The 17500-nt window shown below is 37.5% G+C and overlaps 1 protein-coding gene across 1 annotated transcript in view; it reads left to right on the top strand.

The window, feature by feature from the left end:
- The window catches only part of LOC110284858 (desmocollin-3), a 50655-nt gene that overhangs the window by 15255 nt on the left and 17900 nt on the right, over window positions 1-17500 (top strand). Inside the window, exons 3-9 of the mRNA XM_021150799.2 lie at window positions 1-71; window positions 1200-1319; window positions 2491-2646; window positions 3842-3986; window positions 5856-6022; window positions 8309-8443; window positions 8827-9012. The exon at window positions 1-71 is cut by the window's left edge and continues 129 nt beyond it. Of these exons, the coding sequence (XP_021006458.1) occupies window positions 1-71; window positions 1200-1319; window positions 2491-2646; window positions 3842-3986; window positions 5856-6022; window positions 8309-8443; window positions 8827-9012 (980 nt within the window). The remainder of the gene's footprint in view (window positions 72-1199; window positions 1320-2490; window positions 2647-3841; window positions 3987-5855; window positions 6023-8308; window positions 8444-8826; window positions 9013-17500) is intronic.

The following is a 17500-nucleotide window of genomic DNA, read 5'->3' as shown; positions in this document are numbered from 1 at the left end:
CCATTCAGCTTTCCGATTCAAAGATGCAGACACAGAAAGAGATCACTGTAATCCTGGAGCACAAGAAGAAGGTATGCAAAGCTCATTGCACATTCTCAAGCATGGAGCGGTCTTTCTAGCAAAATTCTTTTCTTAAAAATAGCAAAGTGGGCCGGGCGTGGTGGCTCACACCTTTAATCCCAGCACTCGGGAGGCAGAAGCAGGTGGATTTCTGAGTTCGAGTCCAGCCTGGTCTACAGAGTTCCAGGACAGCCAGGGCCATACAGAGAAACAACCAATATCTATATCAAATTGGAGCAATGGAGAAATAACATCTCTCTCCTGCCCTCTCCCCCTCCTGTCTCATCCCCTCCCTTCTGCCTCTCTTCTCTCTTGTCCTGTTTTCTTCCTATTATTTTTCTTCCCTTATCCCTCCATTTTTTAACTTCATTTGGTCTTTTGTTTTTCAGTCTTTCTCTTATATTTTTGGTAGTGAGCCTAGCTTTTTACAGCTGAGCCATCTCTCTCGCCCTCAATCTTTCTTAACACTAGTCAAATGCTAGCTTTGCTTTCTCTGGTGTTAAATGAAAATGATATCTACCTTTGGCGAAGCTTTTGTCTGGTCTGATTTCTAACTAATTGCAGTTGTGTTCCTGTATGGTATCTATTCATCACAGCCTTTAGAATTTCATATTAGTGCAAACACATACTCATGTGAAACAGCATTGTGAATAATTTCACAAAATGGTGGACGATTCCAATTGGCCTACACATAATCTATGCAAATGAACTAGTGGTAAAGCTAATTAAAAGACTGCTTGGCACTTTATGGAATATTTAATAAAATAGTTATTAATAATGACCATGAAATTAAGTGTCTCCCTTTGCTGCAACATGAAATGAAATAATTGTTTCTACAACATTTGGTGGAACCTTTTGCAGTGATAGAAATGTTCTAGAATGTTTTGTAATCTCTAGTGTCTGGTACACTGATGCAATGTTAATGGCTACTGATGTTTAGCATATAACTAGTGCAATAAAAGGATAGATGTTTCCATTTAAATTACTTTTAGTTAACACAAAAGATCACACGCCTGGTGGTAGGCAGTGGCTGCTATATAGGACAGAGCATGTATGGAACAGTGAAGGCTGTGCATTTTCTTCTGTGGTTCACGTGACTGTGATGTTTCTGATAATTCAGAACATTTCTTTAAATTCAGGTACTGAAAAAAAGACACACTAAGGAAACTGTCCTCAGAAGATCCAAGAGAAGATGGGCACCCATTCCATGTTCAATGCAAGAAAATTCCTTGGGTCCCTTCCCATTATTTCTTCAACAGGTAGGTTTTCTTTCCTTTTGATTGTGGTCCTCCTAAGTGGAGAGTCTGCTTTATTCAACTTTAGCAAATATTTAAGTGTTAAGCAAATAAGACATGACTAAAGTTATTCATAAAATACAAGTGAATAAAATAAGAAGAACATGACTGAAGAGCTAATGGTGTAAGACAACACACAGGCTTTGCATGCTTCCATCATGTATTCATTCATTTAGGAGATGGTTACTGGATAGCTATATCATCTACTACATGGTGTGGTAGACACTGCTGTATGCGCTGGAGATAGAAAAAAAAAAAAAAAAACCCGAGTTCTGGTTCTTAGTATAGCTACTTTTCACTGAAATTCCAGAAAGTACCAGCTTTAACAAGGGAGATGCTCAGTCCTGTCCTGTGAAAGCACACTCCAGAGAAGCAAGTCTAGTATGTGAAGACAGAACCAAAAGCTCAGGAGATATGAAGTCTCAATATGTAGCCCAGGCTGGTCTGAATCACATCATCTTCCTCCCTGAGTTCTACATATGTTTGTACTACTGGCTTATCTTGAACACCTTTGTGTAGTCAAAAAGGCTTACCTTTAGGTTCAAAGTGTGAATATTGTTTCCACTTCTAGAGCACAACTTAAATCTTCATGGATATAGATAATTTTGTTTATATAATTCATTACAACATAATTATTCATACTATTACTTAGATTAATATATTTTATTATTGCATTATTTTGTTGTTCATATTATTTTTGTATACATCCCATCATCTGGACTTCATGTAGCCATACCTAGCTGCAAGTGAGATAGATCTATCTCCTTCTTCCTAGCATATTTCTGCTCACTTGTAAAGAAGATGGCAGGATAGGGTCTGAAAGATGGATTAGTGGTAAAGGTGCTTGCCATTAAGGCTGATGCTTGGGTCATATTCCTGGGATCCACATTGTGAGAGAATTGACTCCTCTATGTTATCCCCTGGCTTCTATATGTGTTCTAAGGCCTTACTCTTACCAACTCTAACTTATATTGCTCTTTTCTACTGAAGTGTTGGTAAGATGAAACATGTAAAATACATACATACATACATACATACATACATACATACATACATACACACATACACGCACATACATATGTGATACATACATATAAAACAGTAAGTGTATATACCTCTGTGTATTTTCTTTCAGGTTCAGTCTGATGCAGAGCAGAACTACACAATCTTCTATTCAATAAGTGGGCGTGGAGCTGATCAAGAACCACTGAATTGGTTTTTCATCGAGAGAGACACTGGGAATCTATATTGTACTCGGCCTGTGGATCGTGAGGAATATGATGTTTTTGATGTAGGTGTTTTATTGATAAATATGGCTCTATATTTGTGAACTGTCTTCTGAGTCCTTGCCTGCTCTTTTCTTCCTGCATTCTGTTCTTAGAGGTCATCTTAAAGTCTAAGGAGAATAGCACTCACTGTGTGTTGGAATGCTTGACAAACCTTTATGCCAGCTTTAGTTAGGCAATCCTGAAATGAGGCAAAGAGATTTCATTGTATCTGAACATAAAACTCAGTACAGTTTTAGGAGTTTGGGTTAACTTGCCAGACCCTTTCTGTGCTCACCACACATTATCAGTTCTTCAGGACAGGCACATAGGTAATCATCTTCCACTCCTCTGGCTTGCTTTTTTGTCTTTTTTTTCTGCATATGTTATTCTCTGACCATGTCTGATAACCAGATAAAGGAATAAACATAGGAAGGCAACTCCACATAAAGGTTAACAGGTCAGCTTTCTGATAGGAATGTACAGTGGGGTGGGGGCAGTCTTAGAGGGTTTCCATTATAGAAGAGCATGTGTTTGCTGTCGTGAGCCAACCCTGGGGCTTGGCAAGAAGACTCCCCACTGGAAAAAAGTCTGTTTCTAGAGGATGAAAGAGATGCTGAAGAACCAGCCTGACTGCTGTCTTCATGTGGCACTCTTTGCCTTTGTTTAAAATTTGTTCAGCCTGGTGTAATTACACACTGAGCAGTAATACATCCTGTCTGGTGTTACTGTTACATTTTCTTTGGTTAATGAGCAGTGAAGGTATTAGTAAATGTGTTTTGCAATAACTATTTAAATGCACAGTCTATGAAGCATTCAATAAGAGTTCAAAAACAAGACTGGGAGGTTTTGCTTTATGTATTATGTTGCAGGATTTTTTTAAAAACATGGTCATGGAATGACCATTCTCAGAATGAAACTTACTGATGTCAGAGATACTAAAGACAGTAATCTGAGTCCCAAGAACAATCAATGCCCCGTCCCCCAGTATTGCATATGGAACTTTATTTCTAATTTCTCTACATTTTGACATGTTCTTTATCTCAAGTAGAGCTATTTTCTCCCAATACTGAATACCAGTTGCTGTAAGGATCTCAGTGTGGAACAGTGATGAGATAGCTTACTACTGAAAAGATTTGCAGGGAAGGCTTCAGGGCATCTCTTGTCCTCTGTGCTGTGATGTTGACTTGGCTGCTGATGTTGCTTGTCTCTTTCCCACAGTTGATTGCCTATGCATCCACTGCAGATGGCTATTCAGCAGATTTACCTCTCCCACTGCCCATCAAAATAGAGGATGAAAACGACAATTACCCTCTTTTTACAGAAGAAGTTTATGCTTTTGAAGTTCCAGAAGGCAGTAGATTTGGTAAGGTTGTTTCTATGTGAAACATGTTTATGTATAATTTTGAGACAATAAGATTTTTATTGTTAGTTTTTGTTTGCAGGTGTGTGTGTGTGTGTAGACTAGAGTACAATTTCCACGGTCAGCTTCAAGTTCTAAGACTCCTTTTTTCAGAAACCTATCTCCCAAATTGGGGATTTTATTTTCCTATTTATGTTTATGATCATGGGGTAACACAGATCTAGAATTTAATTATCAGAAGACACTAACTAAGTCCCATCAACTGTAATCAACAAACCTCTTACAAGGAACTACAGGAATTTCTGACATGTTCAGTATGACACAATTATCCATCATGGGATGTAGCTATTAGTCAGGATTTGTACACTGTAATATGCATTTTACTTTATCTTCTCATTGTGTGGTTTTACCCTATCCTGTTTCTCCAGAGAAGACTCACAGGATATAATGAACAGTAAAAACAAATGTAGTTTAGATATTTCAGTGGGGCTGTGGAGAAGTATTACATTACAGAGACTGATACATGATGTAACTTTTAAGTTATTTTTAAATTTCTGTGTTCTTGAACTACTTCACTACATACAATTTAGAATAAATACTAGAATAATTTGAGCAACACAGGTCACACAGTCTCCATCATAAGCACTCCCCTTCAATGTGGAAAGCAAATTATTTTATTTCTGTGTATTAGCTTGTTTCTGAGTATTACATCATTAAGAATGAACACACACACACACACACACACACACACACACACACACACACACACACACATCTCACCATAAAGGTGAGATGGGGATCTGGCATAAAAGATGGCTGGTATGCTTTTCTGCTAAGATTTCTGGTCATTGCTCATATCCCCACTGTACTATACATGCATTTCCATATACTGCTTTTCTTTGCTAAGTCTCTGAAAGGGGTAGTGGCAGTTGTTTTGGGTTCTCTCACTTATCAATACTAGCTTCGTGAATCTACAGCCCTATCACATTTTTCTGGTTTCTAAGAGGGGTAACTGATTTCAGTTCTCCCTTAGAACCAAGAGAAAATACCTAGATTTTCATTGACCTGGGTTATGAATCATAACTCACCATTAGGTTCAGATCTATTAATGTGAGACTCTTAAAGGAAAATAAATCAAAATAGATGACATCAGAGTAGACATAGCAAGAAAGTTCAAAAGAAAAAGACAAAAAGAAGTGTCTTCAAATGAGTGGGAGATGAAAAGAGAGAGGGAACCAAAAAAAGATCACCCTGAGGGCATATGATAAAACTCAGCAGATAAAGGAGCCTGCCACTAAGCCTGATAACCTGAGTTGACTCCCAGGATCCATGTGGTAGACGAACAAAACTGATTCCCGAAAAATCATCCTCTAGCTTCTACATATGTGTTTTAACATGTCCCCCAATAAACAAATCAACTAAACTTTAAAAATCAATTTGATCATTTACATAAGTATACTGAGTCTTAATTTATATATTAATTGAAAGTCTAATAAAATTGAATTAATTTAAGAGACATGGTTTATGCCTTCAGTTGGTTTATTATTGCCATATGTGAGGATATAAATATATTAACTTTAATAGATCATATATATATACACCCCAACTTGATCTCAAATTACTAATCCTACTGCCTCAACCTTTTTAGTGTTGGGAATATAAGCAGAGCCACACCCTGTTCTGAAATTACAGTTGATTGACATTTAGTTTTTCATAATTTACTATCAAACATTTTAATCTGTGACTCTCAATGCCAGAATGTTTGGAAGTTTTCTTCCTGAGTCTTGACAAAAGTTGTGTTAATTTGGCAAGTATATGTACCAGATACATTGTGCTGTTCCGGAAGTTCAAATTTGCTTTTTAAACACATAGGTACTATAGTGGGAACAGTTTGTGCCACGGATAAAGATGAGCCTGACACTATGCACACACGCCTCAAGTACAGCATCTTGGAGCAGACCCCACCATCACCTGGGCTCTTTTCTGTGCACCCTGACACCGGTGTCATCACCACCGTCTCTCACTACATGGACAGAGAGGTAATGCCCATACTGAAGAAAGTCACTCCATTGTGGACTTAACCCCTTTTCCCACTTGCTATAACTTGCTGTTCTCTTATTTTATTTGAATAAGAATTCCTGAGATGTTTGCTGTTTTTTTATACATTTCTATTTCTATATGAAAGAAACCCTATTTAATTAGAATACAGTTTAATTGGTGCTTGTAAGGTAGGGTACAATTTATTTCTTAGGAAAATGGCTGTGTATTCTTTTATATCCTTTAGTGTGTAAGGCTAGTTGGTTCCAGAGTAGAAAAGGCTCAGTCATCATGCAGGACATAAGGTTTAACTTTTTTTGTTGTTGTTGTTCTTATACCAATTCAGTTAGTCTAGCCATGTGCAGTTTTTTACAAAGGAAAGTATTCGCTGGGATACAATTAAATTAATTAGTAATAGTATATGGTCATGTGTGTGATGATTGTATTCAGTTCCTTTATGTGAATATTATTCAGTGTTTAAACTTATTTACTTGATTGATTAGCAAGGTTTAATACATATCCAATCTGTTATAGTTAGAGAAATTGATTGATTGATTGGCCCAAGTCAAATTATTTTAAGAAGTCTTCTGTATTTTGTTATTAATTTTTTTTGTTTGGTCACACTATTTAACTCAGAATCAAGTATTAACTGAAGAAAATGAGCGACATGTACAAAGTAACTTTATTGGGACACTTCCAATGCCCCCATTATAGGTAGAATAATGTACTTAGAATGATGGCTATGACAAGGACAAATGCTATAAAAAACGTCAGTGGAGTACAACTCCAAAGGAAAGAGGAATGTGGGAATCTACAGAAAGGAATACAAATTAGTAGGAATGTTATAGTTACCATTATTTAGTTTTTTTTTTTTTTTTTAGCATTGATAAAACATGGGCAGTAACAACAGAATTAGTTGCTTTCCTTTTCTTGTGACAAAATACCTGATAAAATCAGTGTAAGAAATGAAGGGTTTATGTTGGCCCCTATTCAAAGGTGTAGTTCATCAGGACAGAGAAAACATGGTAGCAGGCCCTTGAGGCAGGTGGTCACAGTTGTGCTCTTGGGGGAAGAGAGGGAGAAATTCTGCTTGCTCAGCTCTTCTCCTTGTTATAAAGTCCAGAACCTGGCCTGTAGAGCTGTGCTAACCACATTTAGGTTGAGTTTTCCATCTCCGTTACAGTAAGCTCCCTTACAGACCTGAATGATTGTTTCCATGGTGACTTTAAATCTCATCAGGCTGATAATAGATTGATGGTTCTCATCTTGCTTCTTCAGTTTCCTTTTAAAATAGTCTCTGCTTAGCTGTTTTCTTTCCCATGTGCTGGAGAAGGCCATTACTCATTATGTCTCAGCTCTGCTCATCATAACATCTTCTGCATGACTCTAACCGCCTACCTGTGGAAGGGTGCCTCCCAGTTGGTACCTCCTAACACGGAGGATGGGTCACATATCTAGGTATTGCTGGTTCTTGTTTATTAGATCTTCATTAAGCAAATACAATCTTATGTGTGTAGAACAAAACTCAAGTTCGCAGCCCTTTTTGCTCTCCTCTGTAACATTGCTGCCCTTAAAGAGCTGTGTCATTCTAGACTTCCAATGATGGCTGGTGGCAGCCTTGTCTACTTGCCTATATAATTTGTCCCTGCATATCATATTCAACCACATCTTACTTTCTTAACTGGATAATTGGTTATCAAGTTCTGCCCTACTCTCATTGCCAGGTACATTTCATCTCCATTTCCCTTTGCTTTTGTTTATGCTGCTTAGGTTTGAACTTCCTGTCTAGTGTAGGGGTTCACTACCTGTTAACCATGATGCCTGGCTTACTCTAGACCAGTGGTTATCAACCTCAGTTGTAACCCCTTTGACGAAACTCTATCTCCAAAAATATTTACATAAGGACTCATAACTAGCAAAATTACAGTTATGGAGTAGCAATGAAAATAATTTAATTTTGGGGAATAAACAACAACATGATGAGCTGTATTAGAAAGTCACAGCATTAAGAAGGTTGAAAACCACTGTTCTAAACAACACTTATGTTTGCTGAAGAGTATTGTAAAAGTCAAATGTCATTATTTCATAGTCTTCTCTGACTTTCCTATTTCATGTTAGGACATGTATAAATTCTCAGTATGTCTTTTCCAAATTACCTTCCCCTTAGAAAATTTTAAGAATATATTTAAATATATAAATAAAATAAAAACAAGCAAAAGAATGTGAGAAACAGGATTCCTTTATGAGTCTACACAAGTGTCTGAGCAAATTAATTGTTTTACTTTCAGGTCGTGGACAAGTACAAACTGATAATGAAAGTTCAGGACATGAATGGCCAATTTTTTGGACTAATCAGTACATCAACTTGTATCATAACCGTGCAAGATTCCAATGACAATGCACCCACATTCAGACAAAATACTGTAAGTTTAGAAAACCCAAATCTACCTTTGTTTCAGCTATTTCTGTTTATTAATTTGGGCTTAAAAAGGTTTCGACATACTTTGAGGCATGTGCTCATTTATGAATAAAACTGCAGTTCAGATATATAACATACACATCTATACATATCCTCTGCTTCTTAATTTTAGTATTTATGTGATCTACCTCTTGTTGAAGTATAATAACATTAGTCTACATTTGTAGAAAATATTCTTTATTTTAAATTTTCATGAAACAAGACTTTCTGTGATTATGCTTTTAGGTAATCTATATAAACCTTATGAAAACAGGTTCTTTTGGAAATTAAGAAACATTTTACTTTGTGATGTTTTCTAAAATTCTAAGTGACTTTCTTTTCTTCCAGTATGAAACTGCTGTGGAGGAAAATACATATAATGTTGAAATCTTGCGCATACCTGTAGATGATAAGGACATGATTAACAGTGCCAACTGGAAGGCAAATTTCACCATCTTAAAAGGAAATGAAAATGGATGGTTCAAAATCACAACAGACCCCATGACAAATGAAGGTCTTCTGTGTGTTGTGAAGGTAAATGGACGAGTGAGAACCGTATGTCAGTGGTTTTTATCAGCTCAACGGCTTCATCAGAATTCTACAGTAGCCAGTGAGAAGGAGAAGAGGTTAAAGTGTCTGTGCCCACATGACTGCCATCTTTCTTGTCTCCTAGTGTCTGCCAGAATACTGGTAAACCATGGTGATTTACGTATCTCCAGTGACATCCCTCCCAAACTTATTGAGCTCTATTTAAATTCTTAGTATAATTTTGCACAAGTCACTGTTTTGCAACTTACGTTCCTGAGCTTGGGTCTATCTTTATAAGAGATACATGTTTTTTTTTTTTTTTTTTTTTTTTTTATGCTACTGTGTCCACTGGAGCATTACTTTCTCCTTAGAAGCTCCACATGCTTCTTGTTCTCTCTAGGTGATATGCCTGTTTGATTTTTTTTTTTTTTTTTGAGACAGGGTTTCTCTGTATAGCCCTGGCTGTCCAGGAAAGCACTCTGTAGACCAGGCTGGCCTCAAACTCAGAAATCTGCCTGCCTCTGTCTCCCAAGTGCTGGGATTAAAGGTGTGCATCACCGCTGCCAGGCACCTGTTTGAATTTTAACCCTAACAGACAATACCTAGGGTGAATACAGTATTATATACGAGGTCTCTGAATATATTTTTATTGTGCATATGGTTATTTGACTGGATGCTGTGTTATTGGTCTGAAGATTTTAGGGCAGGAAGGTCTTTGTTTGACAAGAACATTTGTTTTTATATTTCTATCCTAGAATAAAAGATAATAGTGTCCTGTGGTCAGGTAGTATGTCTATTCACTGAGTAAGGGCCACTTACCTATTAATAAGAATATAATGGTAACCTTGCTGGTTTTAGTTGTTTTCTTATTTAAGAACTCTAAGAGATTGCATATCAAGGCCTAGAATGTGGACAGTCAGATATTCAATCTCAGTATCACACATCTATTTCAGCATGTTCCTGCTTCACTGATTCATTTTCACTGAGTTTCAGATATATAAACTAAACATTTTTCTCCCCAGCAAACCCAGAAAAATATTTATTTCTATTATTTATAACATGACAATTTTACTTATTTTTATAATTATGCATACAAATTCATAGTTCTGCATTTAGCATAATTTATAATCCTATATACATAGCGAATATATTTAGTATTTAAAAATAATAAATAGGTATGAATTGTTCTGTACATATATGTAATTATATTTCTACATATAGTGAATAATTTAGTATTTAAAAATGATCAGAAGTTCTGAACTGTGAATATTGTGTATGACAGTCAATCAAAGAGATTGTATATAACTTAACCTTAGATGTTTCTTCTCCTTTAGGATAAGGTATTAATGCCTCCAACTTATAGTAATAGTAGTAAATAATGATAATAAGAAGATTGATAGTGATAGAGGAAAATAAGTTCATGAAAGGCCATAGGCAATCATCCATCCTGGAATGAAAATCTGGCTTATAAAATTCCCATGCTGGTGACATTTCCAAAACACCATGCCCCAGTAAGCTCATTTTTAGCAGAACATAGTCACAACCTAGTGACTGTCTGTAGTCTCTTCTCATAAGGCCCAGTTACAGTCTCATGTCTACACCCTCTAGTAAACTACCACTGGCAGTAAATTGCCATTTACCAAATACCAGGCATATCAAGTGCTTACATGAGAATAGACTATTCATTACTTAACTTACAATCAATAAATGCATTATTTACTTCAATTTAATTGATTTTAATAATTAAACTATTCATAGATTAGGTTAAAACTAAAAATATTTAGTGAAATTACCTGCTTCTTCCTTAACAGCTGGGTTCTTCTAGAGGAATCAGTAAGCGTTGCCAGCTTCTCTTTTTTTTTTAATTTTTAATATTTTTTATTACATATTTTCCTCAATTACATTTCCAATGCTATCCCAAAAGTCCCCCATAGCGCCCCCACTTCCCTACTCACCCATTCCCATTCTTTTGGCCCTGGCATTCCCCTATATTGGGGCATATAAAGTTTGCAAGTCCAATGGGCCTCTCTTTCCAGTGATGGCCGACTAGGCTATCTTTCGATACATATGCAGCTAGAGACAAGAGCTCCGGGGTACTGGTTAGTTCATCATGTTGTTCCAACTATAGGGTTGCAGATCCCTTTAGCTCCTTGGGTACTTTCTCTAGCTTCTCCATTGGGAGCCCTGTGATACATCCAATAGCTGACTGTGAGCATCAACTCCTGTGTTTGCTAGGCCCCTGCATAGTCTCACAAGAGACAGCTATATTTGGGTCCTTTCAGCAAAATCTTGCTAGTGTATGCAACGGTGTCCACGTTTAGAAGCTGCTTATGGGATGGATCCCTGGATACGGCAGTCTCTAGATGGTCCATCCTTTCATCACAGCTCCAAACTTTGTCTCTGTAACTCCTTCCATGGGTGTTTTGCTCCCAATTCTAAGAAGGGGCATCCACATTTTGGTCTTCATTCTTCTTGAGTTTCATGCGTTTAGCAAATTGTATCTTATATCTTGGGTATCCTAAGTTTTGGGCTAATATCCACTTATCAGTGAATACATCATATTGTGTGAGTTCCTTTGTGATTGTGTTACCTCACTCAAGATGATGCCCTCCAGGTCCATCCATTTGGCTAGGAATTTCATAAATTCATTCTTTTTAATAGCTGAGTAGTACTCCATTGTGTAAATGTACCATAATTTCTGTATCCATTCCTCTGTTGAGGGACATCTGGGTTCTTTCCAGGTTCTGGCTATTATAAATAGGGCTGCTATGAACATAGTGGAGCATGTGTCCTTCTTACCGGTTGGGACATCTTCTGGATATATGCCCAGGAGAGGTATTGCTGGATCCTCCGGTAGTACTATGTCCAATTTTCTGAGGAACCACCAGACTGATTTCCAGAGTGGTTGTACAAGCTTGCAATCCCACCAACAATGGAGGAGTGTTCCTCTTTCTCCACATCCTCACCAGCATCTGCTGTCACCTGAATTTTTGATCTTAGCCATTCTGACTGGTGTGAGGTGGAATCTCAGCATTGTTTTGAGTTGCATATCCCTGATGATTAAGGATGTTGAACATTTTTTCAGGTGCTTCTCTGCCATTCGGTATTCCTCAGGTGAGAATTCTTTGTTCAGTTCTGAGCCCCATTTTTTAATGGGGTTATTTGACTTTCTGGAGTCCACATTCTTGAGTTCTTTATATATATTGGATATTAGACCCTTATCTGATTTAGGATAGATGAAGATCCTTTCCCAATCTGTTGGTGGTTTTTTTGTCTTATTGATGGTGTCTTTAGCCTTGCAGAAGCTTTGTAGTTTCATGAGGTCCCACTTGTCAATTCTCGATCTTACAGCACAAGCCATTACTGTTCTATTCAGGAATTTTTCCCCTGTGCCCATATCTTCAAGGCTTTTCCCCACTTTCTCCTCTATAAGTTTCAGTGTCTCTGGTTTTATGTGAAGTTCCTTGATCCACTTAGACTTGACCTTAGTACAAGGAGATAGGAATGGATCGATTTGCATTCTTCTACATGTTAACAACCAGTTGTGCCAGCACCATTTGTTGAAAATGCTGTCTTTCTTCCACTGGATGTTTTTAGCTCCCTGGCCAAAGATCAAGTGACCGTAGGTGTGTGGGTTCACTTCTGGGTCTTCAATTCTATTCCATTGGTCTATTTGTCACTATACCAGTACCATGCAGTTTTTATCACAATTGCTCTGTAGTAAAGCTTTAGGTCTGGCATGGTGATTCCACCAGAGGTTCTTTTATCCTTGAGAAGAGTTTTTGCTATCCTAGGTTTTTTGTTATTCCAGATGAATTTGCAAATTGCACTTTCTAATTCGTTGAAGAATTGATTTGGAATTTTGATGGGGATTGCATTGAATCTGTAGATTGCTTTCGGCAAGATAGCCATTTTTACAATGTTGATCCTGCCAATCCATGAGCATGGGAGATCTTTCCATCTGCTGAGATCTTCTATAATTTCTTTCTTCAGAGACTTGAAGTTTTTATTATACAGATCTTTCACTTCCTTAGTTAGAGTCACGCCAAGATATTTTATATTATTTGTGACTATTGAGAACTATTGAGGTGTTGTTTCCCTAATTTCTTTCTCAGCCTGTTTATTCTTTGTGTAGAGAAAGGCCATTGATTTGTTTGAGTTAATTTTATATCCAGCTACTTCACCGAAGCTGTTTATCAGGTTTAGGAGTTCTCTGGTGGAATTTTTAGGGTCACTTAAATATACTATCATATCATCTGCAAAAAGTGATATTTTTTTTTGATTTTTAATATTTTTATTACATATTTTCCTCAATTACATTTCCAATGCTATCCCAAAAGTCCCCCATAGTGCCCCCCACTTCCCTACCCACCCATTCCCATTCTTTTGGCCCTGGCATTCCCCTATATTGGGGCATATAAAGTTTGCAAGTCCAATGGGCCTCTCTTTCCATTGATGGCTGACTAGGCCATCTTTCGATACATATGCAGCTAGAGACAAGAGCTCTGGGGTTCTGGTTAGTACATCATGTTGTTCCAACAATAGGGTTGCAGATCCCTTTAGCTCCTTGGGTACTTTCTCTAGCTTCTCCATTGGGAGCCCTGTGATACATCCAATAGCTGACTGTGAACATCCACTCCTGTGTTTGCTAGGCCCCGGCATCGTCTCACAAGAGACAGCTATATTTGGGTCCTTTCAGCAAAATCTTGCTAGTGTATGCAATGGTGTCAGCGTTTAGAAGCTGATTATGGGATGGATCCCTGGATATGGCAGTCTCTAAATGGTCCATCCTTTCATCACAGCTACGAACTTTGTCTCTGTAACTCCTTCCCTGGGTGTTTTGTTCCCAATTCTAAGAAGGTGCACAGTGTCCACACTTTGGTCTTCATTCTTCTTGAGTTTCATGCGTTTAGCAAATTGTATCTTATATCTTGGGTATCCTAAGTTTTGGGCTAATATCCACTTATCAGTGAATACATATTGTGTGAGTTCTTTTGTGATTGTGTTATTTCACTCAAGATGATGCCCTCCAGGTCCATCCATTTGGCTAGGAATTTCATAAATTCATACTTTTTAATAGCTGAGTAGTACTCCATTGTGTAAATACAAAAAGTGATATTTTAACTTCATCTTTTCCAATTTGTATCCCTTTGATCTCCTTTTGTTGTCGAATTGCTCTGGCTAGGACTTCAAGTACAATGTTGAATAGGTATGGAGAAAGTGGACAGCCTTGTCTAGTCCCTGATTTTAGAGGGATTGCTTCAAGCTTCTCACCATTTACTTTGATGTTGGCTACTGGTTTGCTGTAGATTGCTTTTATCATGTTTAGGTATGGGCCTTGAATTCCTGATCTTTCCAAGACTTTTATCATGAATGGGTGTTGGATCTTGTCAAATGCTTTTTTCTGCATCTAACCAGATGACCATGTGGTTTTTGTCTTTGAGTTTGTTTATATACTGGATTACGTTGATGGATTTCCATATATTGAACCATCCCTGCATCCCTGGGATGAAACCTACTTGGTAGGATGGATGATTGTTTTGATGTGTTCTTGGGTTCGGTTAGCAAGAACTTTATTGAGGATTTTTGCATCAATATTCATAAGGGATATTGGTCTGAAGTTCTCAATCTTTGTTGGGTCTTTTTGTGGTTTAGGTATCAGAGTAATTGTGGCTTCATAGAATGAGTTGGGTAGAGTACCTTCTGTTTCTATTTTGTGGAATAGTTTGTGAAGAACTGGGATTAGATCTTCTTTGAAGGTCTGATAGAACTCTGCACTAAACCCATCTGGTCCTGGGCCTTTTTTGGTTGGGAGACTATTAATGACTGCTTCTATTTCTTTGGGGGATATAGGGCTGTTTAGATCATTAACCTGATCTTGATTCAACTTTGGTACCTGGTATCTGTCTAGGAACTTCTCCATTTCATCCAGGTTCTCCAGTTTTGTTGAGTATAGCCTTTGGTAGAAGGATCTGATGGTGTTTTGGATGTCTTCAGGATCTGTTGTTATGTCTCCTTTTTCATTTCTGATTTTGTTAATTAGGATGCTTTCCCTGTGCCCTCTAGTGAGTCTGGCTAAGGGTTTATCTATCTTGTTGATTTTCTCAAAGAACCAGCTCCTTGATTGGTTGATTCTTTGAATAGTTCTTGTTTCCACTTGGTTGATTTCGCCCCTGAGTTTAATTATTTCCTGCCGTCTACTCCTCTTGGGTGAGTTTGCTTCCTTTTGTTCTAGTGCTTTTAGGTGTGTTGTCAAGTTAGTAATGTGTGCTCTCTCTAGTTTCTTTTTGGAGGCACTCAGAGCTATGAGTTTTTTTCTTAGAAATGCTTTCATTGCATCCCATAAGTTTGGGTATGTTGTGGCTTCATTTTCATTGAACTCTAAAATGTCCTTAACTTCTTTTTTTATTCCTTCCTTGACCAAGGTATCATTGAGAAGAGTGTTGTTCAGTTTCCACGTGAAGGTTGGCTTTCTATTATTTATTTTGTTATTGAAGATCAGCCTTAGTCCATGGTGATCTGATAGGATGCATGGGACAATTTCAATATTATTGTATCTGTTGAGGCCTGTTTTGTGACCAATTATGTGGTCAATTTTGGAGAAGGTACCATGAGGTGCTGAGAAGAAGGTATATCCTTTTGTTTTAGGATAGAATGTTCTGTAGATATCTGCCAGATCCATTTGATTCATAACTTCTGTTAGTTTCACTGTGCCCCTGTTTAGTTTCTGTTTCCATGATCTGTCCATTGGTGAAAGTGGTGTGTTGAAGTCTCCCACTATTATTGTATGAGGCGCAATGTGTGCTTTGAGATTTACTAAAGTTTCTTTAATGAATGTGGCTGCCTTTGTATTTGGAGCATAGATATTCAGGATTGATAGTTCCCCTTGGAGGATTTTACCTTTGATGAGTATGAAGTGCCCCTCCCTGTCTTTTTTGATGACTTTGGGTTGGAAGTCAATCTTATCAGATATTAGAATGGCTACTCCAGCTTGTTTCTTCATACCATTTGCTTGGAAAATTGTTTTCCAGCCTTTCATTCTGAGGTAGTGTCTATCTTTTTCTCTGAGATGAGTTTCCTGTAAGCAGCAAAATGTTGGGTCTTGTTTGTGTAGCCAGTTTGTTAGTCTATGTCTTTTTATCGGGGAGTTGAGTCCATTGATATTAAGAGATATTAAGGAAAAGTAATTGTTGTTTCCTGTTATTTTTGTTGTTAAAGTTGGCATTCTGTTCTTGTGGCTGTCTTCTTTTAGGTTTGTTGAGGGATTACCTTCTTGTTGTTTCTAGGGCGTGGTTCCTTTCCTTGTATTGGTTTTTTTCCTGTTATTATCCTTTGAAGGGCTGGATTCGTGGAGAGATAATGTGTGAATTTGGTTTTGTCGTGGAATACTTTGGTTTCTCCATCTATGTTAATTGAGAGTTTGGCTGGGTATAGTAGTCTGGGCTGGAATTTGTGTTCTTTTAGTGTCTGTATAACATCTGTCTGGGATCTTCTGGCTTTCATAGTCTCTGGTGAAAAATCTGGTGTAATTCTGATAGGCTTATCTTTATATGTTACTTGGCCTTTTTCTCTTACTGCTTTTAGTATTCTATCTTTATTCAGTGCATTTGTTGTTCTGATCATTATGTGTCGGGAGGTATTTCTTTTCTGGTCCAGTCTATTTGGAGTTCTGTAGGCTTCTTGTATGTTCATGGGCATCTCTTTCTTTAGGTTTGGGAAGTTTTCTTCTATAATTTTGTTGAAGATATTTGCTGGTCCTTTGAGTTGAAAATCTTCATTCTCATCCACTCCTATTATCCGTAGGTTTGGTCTTCTCATTGTGTCCTGTATTTCTTGGATGTTTTGAGTTAGGATCTTTTTGAGTTTTACATTTTCCTTGATTGTTGTGCTGATCTTCTCTATGGAATCTTCTGCACCTGAGATTCTCTCTTCCATCTCTTGTATTCTGTTGCTGATGCTCGTATCTATGGTTCCAGATTTCTTTCCAAGGTTTCTATCTCCAGTGTTGCCTCATTTTGGGTTTTCTTTATTGTGTCTACTTCCCTTTTTAGGTCTAGTATGGTTTTGTTCATTTCCATCATCTGTTTGGATGTGTTTTCCTGTTTTTCTTTAAGGACTTCTACCTGTTTGATTGTGTTATCCTGTTTTTCTTTAAGGACTTCTACCTGTTTGATTGTGTTATCCTGTTTTTCTTTAAGGACTTCTACCTGTTTGATTGTGTTATCCTGTTTTTCTTTAAGGACTTGTAACTCTTTAGCCATGTTCTCCTGTAATTCTTTAAGTGAGTTATTAAAGTCCTTCTTGATGTCCTCTACCATCATCATGAGATATGCTTTTAGATCCGTGTCTAGCTTTTCCGGTGTGTTGGGGTGCCCTGGACTGGGCGAAGTGGGAGTGCTGGGTTCTGATGATGGTGAGTGGTCTTGGTTTCTGTTAGTAAGATTATTACGTTTACCTTTCGCCATCTGGTAATTTCTAGGGTTAGTTGTCATCG

The sequence above is a fragment of the Mus caroli genome, unplaced genomic scaffold (assembly GCF_978045245.1).
Source record: "Mus caroli unplaced genomic scaffold, Mus_caroli_1 scaffold_19, whole genome shotgun sequence".
Taxonomy (NCBI): domain Eukaryota; kingdom Metazoa; phylum Chordata; class Mammalia; order Rodentia; family Muridae; genus Mus; species Mus caroli.
This window is presented reverse-complemented; position numbering and strand designations above follow the sequence as displayed.